This window comes from Dipteris shenzhenensis, chromosome 3 (assembly GCF_047967505.1).
Source record: "Dipteris shenzhenensis isolate YYH24624 ecotype China chromosome 3, Dip_SZ_1.0, whole genome shotgun sequence".
Taxonomy (NCBI): domain Eukaryota; kingdom Viridiplantae; phylum Streptophyta; class Polypodiopsida; order Gleicheniales; family Dipteridaceae; genus Dipteris; species Dipteris shenzhenensis.
The window spans coordinates 48,411,753-48,424,543 of record NC_141598.1 but is presented as its reverse complement, the minus strand read 5'-3'; the positions used below and the strand labels follow the sequence as shown (position 1 = coordinate 48,424,543).

The window sequence follows — 12,791 nt, the reverse complement described above, 5'->3', positions numbered from 1 at the left end:
CACTGAAATTCTCTTTCATTCCACACGAAGAAAATCAATGATTACTAACTGGCTAATTGCCATGCTAACACAGCACAGTTTTATAATTGCTGGCAAACCTACCACACTTCTAAATTTTCCTGGATGTAATCAGTGTTTTCTTTCAGTGGATGAATGATGGATGTAGCACTTGGCAGTGTACTTCAGAACAATCAATTTCTCCTGAAATGTGTGCTGTAAAATGTTTCATTTACCTAGTTACGCCTTCAACAATAGTCAATAGGTACATAGTGACCTCTCCACACATGAGCAAAAAAAATTTAATGCCACTTCCCCATAACAGGACAAACGTAATCATTTTGACAGTAACTCAGAAAAATACACTTAACAGCAATGTCATCTTGCAACTTTTAAGAATATAGCCTTTTCATTACGATACTGGACCTGCTTTCCACGGACTGAAAATGAACATGATAAATTCCAATTACTTGGGAGCTCTTTCTTTTAACAGCAAGTCAACAAGCTTCAGCATAATTCATCCAGACATCTACAGAACAAGATTTGTATCCCTGCCTTCAGCATAGAAAACTCTCCGGCACTTAATGGTAGCATACAAGTTGGTACGATTACCTTAAAGCTAGGTTGTATTTCAACAGGCAGCTCTCATGTCGTGAAGACATAATACACCATTATTTTAAAGTATTTATAGTTGCCAGAAATGATTGAGCCTCCGTTCCTTGAACTTAAAAGTGCCAAACGTCAGTTCACTGTCACTACAAACTAAGCTTCGAATAAAAAGGAGCAAGTTACAAGGATCATACCTTCATACCTGCCGAGATCTTGACTTATACTGTGAACCTAAAATGTGGGATACTGTGAACCTAGAACGTGGGAATGGCATGATTAGGAAATTCTCACACAAAGCGCACACAACAATCTTCACATGTCGATGTCACCTTGAAAAGCAAAGATGGGGCACAGAAAATCGAGTTTAATCCTGTTGCAACAGCCCTCCCTACCGTGTCAAATGCAAAATTAGGCCTATTATGAGCCTAGTACACAAATGCCATGATTAGGCTACTTTGAAAAGGTTCCTGAAATGTTCTTTAACATCAATAATTCAAATATAGTTTCAGGATGGCAAGGGAGTCGGCGTCAAACAGAATTCCCTCTTTGGGACTCCACAGCTGAACAAATTTGGTATGAGCTCCACATCTTCTGAATCTATTTTACTGCCTTTAGACGTGCAGCCTCTTCCTTGGACCTAAGTCTTCTCATTACGTGACAGCTGCAGCCAATTTTCCTCGGCTTGACCCTACTGCCATTTGGTACCACAGCCTATTAAAATAATGGTTTCCTTTTTTTTCCCCAGTGGAGACCTTTATGCAGGGTGGCAAAAGGCCCTCTAACGAAAAGGAAACCACTTTTCCTAATTAAAAACTGGTAGCTGAAGCCTACAGAGTACCCTCCTTGCAGAGGATTCCACCCCTTGAATGCTAATCAGGACGTGTTTTAAACATTTGAAACGTGAGGTGACGTGTTTTGGAAAGAGAGAAGCACAAGAGGCAACTTACCAATGTGAAAAACCAAATTCAAAATAATAACCAACAAAGCTGTTCCATAACTACCAGAGTAAGGGTCAAAATTTAGAAGGCTCAAAACAGAAAATGCACAAACTCCATAACTTTCCAATGTTAAAAACACTAGAGGCTCTCTGACAGTCCAGGAACTCAATAAATGAGGCTAACGCACCAGACACTTATACTCAATTTACAGCTGCTCTTGTTTCCATAAAAGGTAATACTGCCACATTCAACTAGTCCCCGCACTGTAGCTATCAATAGCTTGAACATCATCTGCATCTTTCTTGCATAAAATACCACATTTAATTAGCTGACTGCCTTGTACAAGTAAGCACATACACCTTGTCTGTTCACGTGTAATCAGTGTATCAGCCATAGCCAGGGCTACATGCCTCTGCTTCTCCACAGAAACAAACAAGTAGGACTAAAAAATTAAGGTTAGCCTCAACAATATCACAATGCTAACCTCCGAAAGATCTTTATTTTTAAAAAAATGACCGAGTGGGTTCTAAATCTATCTTATCCATAGAAGCTACAAAAAATCCCACATCCTAGCTCACACTCAGCTCCACTGATAGCATCCTTTTGACAGACCCATTGCTGGTGATGTCACCTCACACAGCAGCAACCATGAAAAGCTCTCTCTTCTGTGGTCACTTCAAAGGGATCTGATATCTCACTATCTGAATTTCGCATTGAGGCACAAAGTACACTCCAGGCATGTTCATTTAATTTCACCTCCAGCAATCCACATGTGTCGATTTCAGTAACCACCCATAGGAGGCATACCATAGGCAGGCATACCTGGCATTCCAGGCATCCCAGGCATCCCTCCCACAAATCCAGGGTCATAGCCACCACCCATACCAGGCATAGGGGGAGCTGGTAATGCAAGAGGCAGCAGCTGTGCATACATATTCTATACACAAAACCAAAAACAAAATGACCATCATAAATAAAGTATTTGATGGGCTAAATCCATGGACTCCTAGCATCTGCAGGTTAAAACCTTTACCTGTTGTGCAACAAGATCTTTCTCCTCGTTCTCCTTTGATTTCACCTCTTCTTGGGCCAGAAGTTTGTCTTTTACGAGCTCGTCCACTTTACCAGTATACTCTCGCAAAAACTGCAGCCAGAACCAGTTATATCAGAAAATGGAACCCCTTTCACAAATTTCCAGCTTCATTTGTGCCAACACATGAATTCTCACCTGTAGCAAGTAAGGGAAAACAAAATCAACCATGTTATTCATCCATGCCAACTCTAGGGCAACATCAACCCGAATTAGGTCATAGCATGTGAACAAGCATGATGCAAAGCACTCCTTCTTTCCCTGCATACAAAGTATTGTGAGGGTTTAGCTTGCGTAGACCCCAAGGACAATTTGGTAGGAATTGAATTCATAGATCGACACTTTAGCAATATACTATGACGCACAGCAGGGCATTCAAACCAACGGCAGCAATGCATTCAACTGTACCAAGATGAACACAGATCTAGAAAAAAACCAGAGGCAAGCTAACTCTGCACACATAATAGACCCAAAAACCTAGATTTATCTCCAACTCATTATAGCCACCATTGTGATATGTAATAACAAAATGGGAGGGGGGGAGGGAGGGTGGGGGGGGGGGGGGGGGAGGGGGGCGCGGCGGCGGCTAGATGAGCAAATTTTTAAATCACAAGTTGACAACTGCAGAACCAAAAATATCTACAGAGCTGATCCTGTTTTGGAGCAGGCTAAAAGAGTGAACGGTCTATCTTATAATCGGAAAGTTCCATAATCATATCAAGCAATTCTAGTGGCTATATGTACCACATAAGACCTTGCTGGGAACAGAACAAAAAAGCAGCGCACACACACACACCTCTCTCTTCCCGCACCCCCACCATAATCACCTGCTCTAATGGGAATCAACCCTACCACATACTTTACATGAGGATGACGAGGACACAACTAATATGTCAGATGAAGATTCAACTTTTGCCATTGAGCAAGTTACCTAGCATTCGCTAGCATCATGTTAGCCAAACAGGCATTAGAAGAAAACTTTTACGCCCCAGCTATCTGTCGCACATGAGCAAGCAGTGGTGGGTGTGCACGTGTGCATGAAGGGGTAGTGAGAGAGAGATTCTTATTTCTTTGTTTTTTTTTTTTTTTTGGGGGGGGGGGGGGAGGGGAGAGGATAGAGAGAATTTACATCCCTGCATGTTACTTCCTTTGTCTGCAATTTCATACCCTGAACAAGTGAGTACCATTGCAATTTCTTATATTTGCAATAAGTAACCCATCAACCACTCACCTAATTCCACTCTCATCTATATAAAACAATGAGCAGTCAGCACCTGGTCAACAAAGAAAGCCAAAAGCTCCTCAGCAAGCTCCCGATCACCCGATTGCGAACAGGTCTCCATCGCATCTTTGTACAAGTTATCCTTCTTTGAAAGAGCCACAGACTGTTTCCATCTTCCAGCCTTCTTGTAAATAAGAGCAGCAATCCGCCGAAATTCCAAAAGCTCGTGCTTCTCAAGCTGTTGCAAAGCACAGAAAATATGGCTTAGATTTTATTTAAGAAGAACATGCATACATATGATCACCACAATATGGATTTCAGCAGAAAAAGCATGTTACCTTCTGTGCCAACGTGATTTGATCGAAGTTGTCATGCATGTCAATGGATTCCCTAAGTCTTTCATAATCCTCTTCTTCAATATAAAGTGCATTCAAGGCTTCATTGACAGCAGCATTATTGTTACTTTGCACAGCAATCATATATGGTTTCACAAGCGGCAGGTGCCCAGCCTGGAAATGTGAAAGCAATGTGACATAATGAAGTCAAGATACCCAAGACTAAGAAAATATACAAGCGGTAAGCCAAAACAACAAGTTACTAGTGTAAAGTGGTAAAAATCTTTAGTCATGTATTATTAAGATCAGCCACCTAGACACACAATCAGTAACAGGATATACAAACGGTAAGCCAAAACAACTAGTTACTAGTGTAAAGTGGTAAAAATGTTTAGCAATGTATTATAAAAATCAGCCACCTAGACACGTAATCAGTAGCATATCAGTGTTAAACTTTCAGAAAATCCATGATGACGACCAAAAACTAAATTAGATAGCCTGCTATCAATTCATCCCTTAGAAGAGACCACTCATAAATCTACTACCACAAAGAGTACACACTAAAGAACAGTCCAATGTTTTAAACGTTTAAAAAGAGTTAAGTTTAATCCTTCACCCATAGTTGTGGATTCCAAATGGACCACCTTGACAACAGAAAATTCATTCTGTTAAAGGAAAGTGAGTACCCCTATATAGACGTGGCCAATTTGGACAAGGCATTCCTAAGATGATTTACATAGATTTCAGGTTCAGGATAGACTGCTAGAAAACAACTCAAGGCACTATCTTTACCAATTCAAGGAACAGCATTGCCACACCTTTAAAACCACAAGCTTTCAACCACAAAAGGGGCCCCCCAAAAAAATAAGAATGAAATGCTGTATGATGACTTTCCAAGAATGTTACCTTCCGCATGATGTCAACTACTCGAGTGTGATCCACCCTAGGAGCCAAGACGTTCAAAAGATCATTGATTAGATCAGGATGTTCCTGTAGATAGAAATGAACAGCCTTGTAATAAAGCTCCACATTTGCGACCTTCACAGATACGTCCTTGAATTGCATGTGATCCCATGCCTCTGGGGAATGGTTCATGATAGTCGTGGCTGCATTGTCAAATTCATCATATTGTATGTAAAGATGAGTCAACTCCTTCCAATGTTGTTGCTCATCACAGACACGGATTAGCTTTGGAATATTAATGCGAGTGGAAAACAGTTTCAAATGCTCCATCAATTTATCTGGCCGGTATCTAGCATAAAGAATTCCAAGCTCTGTGAAGATGCCCATATGTGCCCTTTCCAGTCCAAGGCCACTCTCCATCAACGCAATAAGTTCATCAAAACGACCTCTGTTCTGATAATAATCACTGACTTCTTCCAAATCATCCACCTAAAAAGGCAATTCACACAAAACGTTAACATTTGAATAGAAAAAACAAAACCCGTGACGTTAAAAAAACATTTCCAAGCAGCCGAGTAGAGGACACATAAAAGGTAAGAAGAAACCTGAATAATAATGTTCAGACCACATATTTGAGCCAGCCTGAACTCCTCAGCATCAACGCAAGCAAAGCAGACCTCCTTCCAAGTCTTTGAGCTGTTAGCCTTCCGTGCTGCATCCACTGCTCCTTGGAATTGGTGAAGTTTTACTAGAGTACTAGCAAGCCTAGCCCAATTGGAAATGTGAGTGAAAATAATTTTGGCTGCCTCATAGAGAGCTTCATCAAAGAGACGATCACCCACAGTTTGAAGATTTGCCACATTAGGTTGGACAATGAATTCTTCAATGTCACCCAGCCTGTCAATTTTGGCATATGCATAGATAAGCTCAGAATCAACCTTGGGCTCCTTCACCTTCTTCCGGACCATCAGTAAATACTTGACAAGATCCTGAAAGACTCTCGCTTGTTCTGCTGCTCTTATAACATCAAGGAATTCCGTGGCATCATTGGCAAGAATGAATGATTCAATGGCATCACTAACAAGCCCCTCTTTCAGCTGTGCTTTTGCAACTTGACTCCACACCTCATCCTCTTCGACGCGTGAGGCAAATTCAACAGCACGTTCAATGCTATGGATGTTATCCAAGAGAACATTGACAGCTTGAACATTCAAGTTGAATTTTTTGAAAATAGCAAAAGCTTCTTCGTACAATTCTGAGCCAACCGCTATTTCTCCAACAGCAGGGCCATCAAAATTATCTAGCCGGTTCACATAATCCATAACACGTGACTTGTCGGCCTTAATAGCCGTGAGTATAAGTAGATTTTGAAGGTTAGGGTTGCCACTGAAGGCTGAGTTTTGAAGGACAATCTTTTCAAGGAGTTCAATAAGTTCATGCGGTAAATCTGCTGTCATAAAGGCCTTCACTGTCGCAGAAACCTGCTCAGGATTCTTACTCTCTGGCAAGGCAGTTGATACCACCTGGTCGATAAGCTGCCGCCTGTAGGGATTCTCCGGGTCTAGTACCTTTGCCCACAGGTCTGGCTCCATCCTCTCCACAACATATCTGAGAGAAACACAGAGGCAGTGTCAACCATCACATCTTAGAACATTCAGAATGACAAGGACGGGAATCATAGTTTTTCCCATACGTTACCATACGCATATGGCATGCGGGTACAGAAGTCTGATACAGGTATGGATCAGCCCCTAGGGCTGAATCATATGTGAGCATAATTCACCCCAAAAAAAAAACAGAAAAAATACATTGTACACATTTAATTGACAGAGCTACAAAACTTTCAACTTCAAACTTGTATTAATTTTAAAGTAAAGAAACTGATTAAAAACAGTTTTCATAAAGGTCTAAGAACCCTGATTTTCCACCCAAAAAAACCAAGTATGATTGGCCATTCTATACGCGTACGGAATTATTATTTCATACGCGTACGGTTCGGCCAACCATACGAGTATGGAACCAACTATGACAGGAATGTAGTATACTACTCATGGACTTCCCACATGATAAGTAATGTAAGAATTTGTACCTGGCTTGAAGCTTGAAAAGGGAGTTTTTGTTTGTCACATTTACTAACTCATCGTCACACTGGCCCCGCCTGTATGCGACAACCGCCAGAGTTGGATCTCTCTTCTCACAGTACTTACCCACAACCCTTGAATCATAGTAAGGGTTGGTGGTGAGGAAGTGTTCTGGATTGTTGTTGGTGTCAATAATAATCTTACCAAGTGCATTGTGGACATGCACGTCTTGACTTCCCTCACTAACAAGATGCTCCAGGAACTGTGTCAATAATCTCAGACGGTTTCTGAAACATTGATGCACACAGAATATTAAAGCCAGAGCAAGGATTAGGAACATAACTCCACCATAAAGTAACCACCGCAATCATCACCTTTTCTCACACTCTTCCACAAGAGGCTCAACAGGGAGTAGAGACCGCACGGAAAGAATGAGGCCTTTAATGAAATCATCAGGACAGTCATCATCCAACAGTTGGCCGACAACAAGTGGTGCGTTGCTTGGATTGACCTGAACAAACAAGAATCATTTTACAGTGCAGAAAACAGCCCCTCACTAAAGTGTGGCTCAATCCTAGAACTTTACTTTTAAACCAACTCAAACTCACCTTCTGTACATAGCCCTCGATATAGCGAAGCATGTTGTTTGAATAAAGATAATGGGTGAGGTCAGGAACAAAACCAAATCGGTCACAAACATTAATAAGTGGGCGTGCATCAGGAAGTTTTGCTTCCATGAGAAAGTTCTTGGTTTTCTCAGCGTCATAGAAATTGGACTCCCTTGTTACACGTTCAACTTCCTTGATCTGGCCAGTCTTGGCAGCAGCCTCAATATATTTGAAATGTATATCAGGATCCTCACTGCAAAGGCAAATGACAGCTAGATCAAAGAAAAACCATATACTGAGAGTAAAAGCAAGCAGGAGGAGACAAAAACCCAGCATAGCAACAAAATCATCCATAAATGTCAAGAGAGAAATCCTACACAATAATTTTATGACCCAAGACGTCAACTGATAAAAACGATGACAAAGGATATGGTAATCTCGGTTCGTCCATAAGAGAGAAAGGGCATTGCTTCGACAGAGAGGAGACGCATATGCAATGTTTTGCAACAACACATTAAGCAATTACCTGGAACTCAAATATGATCCAAGGAAAAAGTACAATCCTTCATAGGATTTGAATTGTTCAAAGAGTTTAACACAAGAATCAACTCCCAATTGCTCTGAATATTCTTTTGCAACCTGTTTGCACAACAATTCGATGTCGTTAATGATGCACTCGTAACAGAAAATGTCCAGCAAAAGTCTTACAGACCAAAATTTTCTTGCCTGGACAATGATTTGTAGATTGCCACGCATGTTGACCAGCAAAAGCTCCTTCATACATTCAAGTGCCCAGTCTTTTGACAGTGTTCCAAAGAACTCCACCAAAGACTGTACGTCCACCACACATCAACGTTAGTTCGTATTCCAAAAGGCGTTGATTAAGATCAAGAATAAGGTCACATTATACAAGAATGCCTTGCCCAAGGAAACACAAACCGCTGGCTCTATTGCATGTGTATTGATAATCACTCGCTTGATGTCCGGCAATTCTGTATAGTGCTGCAAGCAAGGCATCTAGATGTCAGCAATTCCTATAGATACCACTTCACGTGCACAAGTATTGTGGATTATTCATTAATAGGAAAAGGTCCTTTCAAAAAAGTTACTTTCAAAGCCACTTGCATCCTTGTATACACTAGGCATATCATGATCTAAGCTTTCACAAATTTCAATTTGGTTTTATGATATAAGAACATTCGTCTATCTAATCAAAGATTCCAAAACGCCATTCAAACAACAAGCCCTGTTTTTGGATCATGGTGTCAAGAGAAGCACCTCCACAACTACCTCAAACATGTCACAAAAAAGTCCCATGTCTACTCCCTCCCCAACTACGTCTCCCTTAGAACCCTAGACTCACTAGTTCACACTCTTAAACAATACACATCTATACCATTTCACCAAATAAATTTCAAATATACATTTTGAAAATAAGGACACATCTAATGGTTTGGCAGTCATTCCCAATTAGAGAGGAAACAAATGGCAGGGCAAAAAAAACATATGTGCTTTTTACATACCGACATATATAGGCAGTATAACCTCCTCAAAAATTAATTTGAGTTGTAAGCTACGTCTAGGTCATGTAGCATGACATGTGTCATCAAGTGCCTACATCATCAAATGCTCACACACATTGAGTGGCATGGAATGACAATCTCCCTTTGCTGCAAGCTACATAGATGATAAGAAGGTCCTCCATGGCAATCTCTGTCCACCTACTTCAGTCCAACCAAGTTGCCTAACTCAATCCAAGCATCTATGTGGAGGTAACTTGTAGCAAACTCTATGTCATGTAGGGTGCAACTCTTCCCTCAAATCATGAGAGATAGCATCGTCTCTCAAAGCTGATCCACTCATCCCCTCTAAAGTCTGCTGTACAAAAAACACCAATGTATAGGACAGCTAGTTGGACTAAAAAATCAAACAAGGGTGACACTACATGTTCACATGTTGAAGTGTTCACTCTTTACACTCTGGCACGTGAAGCGTGCCCTCTAGCCATTCAATAGGATCTGACTACCTCAACCAATCCGCAAGTGTGAATGTCTCGCACTAAAACCGATCATCATGGTGTTGAAGATCATGATCCTGGCTTTACCCAAGTTGACTTTCATGTCTTAGCAGAAGCTCTGCAACGTTCTATAGTACCTCTATTGTATCAAATATAAAATGACAGCATCGACATTTAGCAATATAGTATGGCACTCTGTGCCATGATCAGCTTGTCAATGTACATGCCAAATAGCAGTTTCGGCTATTGGCTTGTACCCTCTTTTAAAAAGACTCTCTTTCTCCCTATCAAACTATGTATGTGTATGTGCGCACGCAGGCATGTGGGTGGGCATGCGCGCACACACACGTTAGATAGATTCCTACATCCGGATCTCACTCAAGAAATCTTTTTATGATTGTTTTTGTGTTCGTCAGATAGATTCCTAAATGTCTTACATCAACATCTCGTGATGATGTAATTGCACGTTCCCTCTTTGGCAACTGTTGGTTGTAATATAAACATGCATGGATTTCACGTCAAAAAAAAGATGTACATGCACATGTGCATGCGAGATGTGGGCTTATTTGTGGTGATCCCCACAAGGTGGAGCAGGCTTATGCCAAACACTTAGATTGACCTACTCCTATGGTATGGGGCACCCCTACTGGGACCTAGGCCTATGCCTAATCTAATCGAACACTTGTACTGGACATGAGAGTTGTAGCTATTGATGTGGCTTAGTGTTTGGCTAACCTCTTCCCTGAAGCCCAGAGGGTGATCCTATACTAGGTCTTATCACTGGGTGCAGATGTCCCTAACTCCCCTAAAAGGTCCTTGCCACCGCTTGGCCGTTTTGTAGATTAGGAGCTGAAGAGATTGTTCCATGGTTTCACCCATATTCATGCTTAGCTACGCTCACCTAGGTGCTAGTTTCAACTATTTGTCGATTTTCCAAACGAGCTCATCCTAATTGATAAATGCTTAGCGCTATCGAAACAAAGTCAGCACATCCAAACCATTTATCCCAAGACCACTTAAGTGTCAAGGTAGAAGAGCCACAGATACTCCATCCATTTTGATCACCCTTCTTGCGGTCAAAAGAAGCAAAAGTCAGCTTTGAAGATCTGAAAATTTATTTCACTTATGCCCCAGTCCAACATTTTCACAATCATTCATTGTGGAGTTAGTTGCCGGTGGCAAAGGATTGACAGCTGTTTTAAGACGAGCATGAAGTGAGAGCTTTTGAGAGAGAAGAAAGATTGTGTTAGAAATGACCCAATAGAGGGTACACACAGCGGAAGACTTATAGTAATGCCCAGGAGCTCACACAGTGTGGTGTGGGTGTGGAATCACAAACTTCTTTACTTAATGTGTGTCACATAGATGTGCAGACTCATCAATAGAAAATGAACCACCTAGATAGAGAAACCACCAAAATATATATTTCCGTCCAAAACTATGGACACAATACAAAATAGATAGATCCAGAGTTCCACCAATGGTGTGGTCCTCTGATCTAATCACAAGGTCCTTCTCCTATCTGCTGGCTATCTCTAGACTCGAGCCCACGTGCTCCACCTCAAGCGTCTGTAGACTTCCGTCCAGAACGATCCTCTCCACCTTGCTGTCTGGAAACCAGCCTAGGTGGGCTGCCACTCAAGCTCAGTCTGCAGCTCCTTCAGGGTCACCTTCACCTCCTGTGTATAGGCCCAAGGCTTGCCTTCTTGCTGCTCCTGTCTGCTGTCAGAGGGCTGCTCCAGAGAATGTGATCACAACACCTTGCTGCCCTAGAAGACAGCCAAGGTCCAGCCTCTAGGGAGCTCAGTCTGCAGCTCACCTTCCACTCTCCTTCACCCCCAGTGTGAGGCCCAAGGGAGTGGCTCTGGCTGCTCCTGTCTGCTCCTTTCCTGCTGGATGTTGGATGATGAATGAGGGCTGGAGGCCCTCCTTTTATAGGCCCAGGGGCCTGTCATAAAAACCGACCAGCCAGCTTCATACTGGCCGACCAGTCTGCTGCTGGTCCAGCCCTTTAAGGGCTCACAAAACTAGGGCCCTTTGGCCCACACTTCTAGGGCCTTTAGGCCCTCCAATCTAGGCAAGGGCCCAGCCTATATAAGGCATGCCACTGCCCACTGGCAGCCCCATTTGCTGCTCCATCTGACCCCAGCCATGTCAGCGCCCGTTCACCCTGCTCTCCTGACCCGCCTGTACCGCACCTTTGCTCCAGCCTTCTGGTCATCTGCATCTGCTCCGTACCTTGCTTCCAGCCCTCCGTACTGGCCCGTACAGTTGTGCTGTCCCCCTGCACGTCTGCTGCAGATACTCGCAGCCCAAAGACCTCGCTCCAGGCTCTCCAGGATGCTCTTGAGCAGTGCTGCCCACATGACAGCCTTGCTGCTGTCCATGTGGCAGCCATCTCTTTCACTCTTGGCTGTGAGGTGCTGCCCATGTGGCAGCCCCCTCTCTTTCACTCCTCTGGGAATCTTCTGCCCTAGGTCTCCCTCCCCCACGCTCCCCTCATATGGGGGCTTACAGATGGGGAGGTGACCTTTCCAACAGATGATGATAGAGCTCACTTACAATGTGTATGATCAAGACATGTTGGCAATCCTACATGCCTTCAAAAAGTGGAATTGCTAGTTTGGGAGCAAGATCAACTCAAGATTGACCACATGACACACGTATACTTTCATACGCAGCCCAACTTTTTAGCCACGTAAAAGAGGCGGTTGACTTCAATGTCTTCGATAATCGATCGCAAAGGCGTTCTCTAGAATATGGGCTTGCACGTTGTGTGCTATCTCAACCATTATTAACATTAAATACATGAGTTTTAGGACTACATCCAAAATTTGAGAGCAGTTCTTTGAGACTTGCAGAACCCATCATGTAAAAGGATCATCTTTAATTTCAATTGCATAATAGCTGGACATAATTTATTTGGTTTTAAACTCACAAAATAGGCCATCGTGTTAAGGGAGATATGCACGCTTCTCCTTTGGTAGGACA

General features: G+C 42.5%; 1 protein-coding gene across 1 annotated transcript in view; it reads right to left on the bottom strand.

Moving 5' to 3' along the window:
* Nucleotides 1-1,642: 1,642 nt before the first annotated feature.
* Nucleotides 1,643-12,791, bottom strand: part of LOC147903925 (clathrin heavy chain 1) — a 32,243-nt gene continuing 21,094 nt past the window's right edge. The window contains exons 18-30 of the mRNA XM_087402108.1: nt 8,723-8,785; nt 8,510-8,614; nt 8,310-8,422; nt 7,784-8,036; nt 7,550-7,686; nt 7,184-7,462; nt 5,700-6,702; nt 5,098-5,583; nt 4,195-4,365; nt 3,909-4,094; nt 2,773-2,895; nt 2,578-2,688; nt 1,643-2,481 (exon numbers count right to left, since the gene is read on the bottom strand). Coding sequence (XP_087258234.1) covers nt 2,326-2,481; nt 2,578-2,688; nt 2,773-2,895; nt 3,909-4,094; nt 4,195-4,365; nt 5,098-5,583; nt 5,700-6,702; nt 7,184-7,462; nt 7,550-7,686; nt 7,784-8,036; nt 8,310-8,422; nt 8,510-8,614; nt 8,723-8,785 — 3,186 coding nt within the window. The 3' untranslated portion in view covers nt 1,643-2,325. The remainder of the gene's footprint in view (nt 2,482-2,577; nt 2,689-2,772; nt 2,896-3,908; nt 4,095-4,194; nt 4,366-5,097; nt 5,584-5,699; nt 6,703-7,183; nt 7,463-7,549; nt 7,687-7,783; nt 8,037-8,309; nt 8,423-8,509; nt 8,615-8,722; nt 8,786-12,791) is intronic.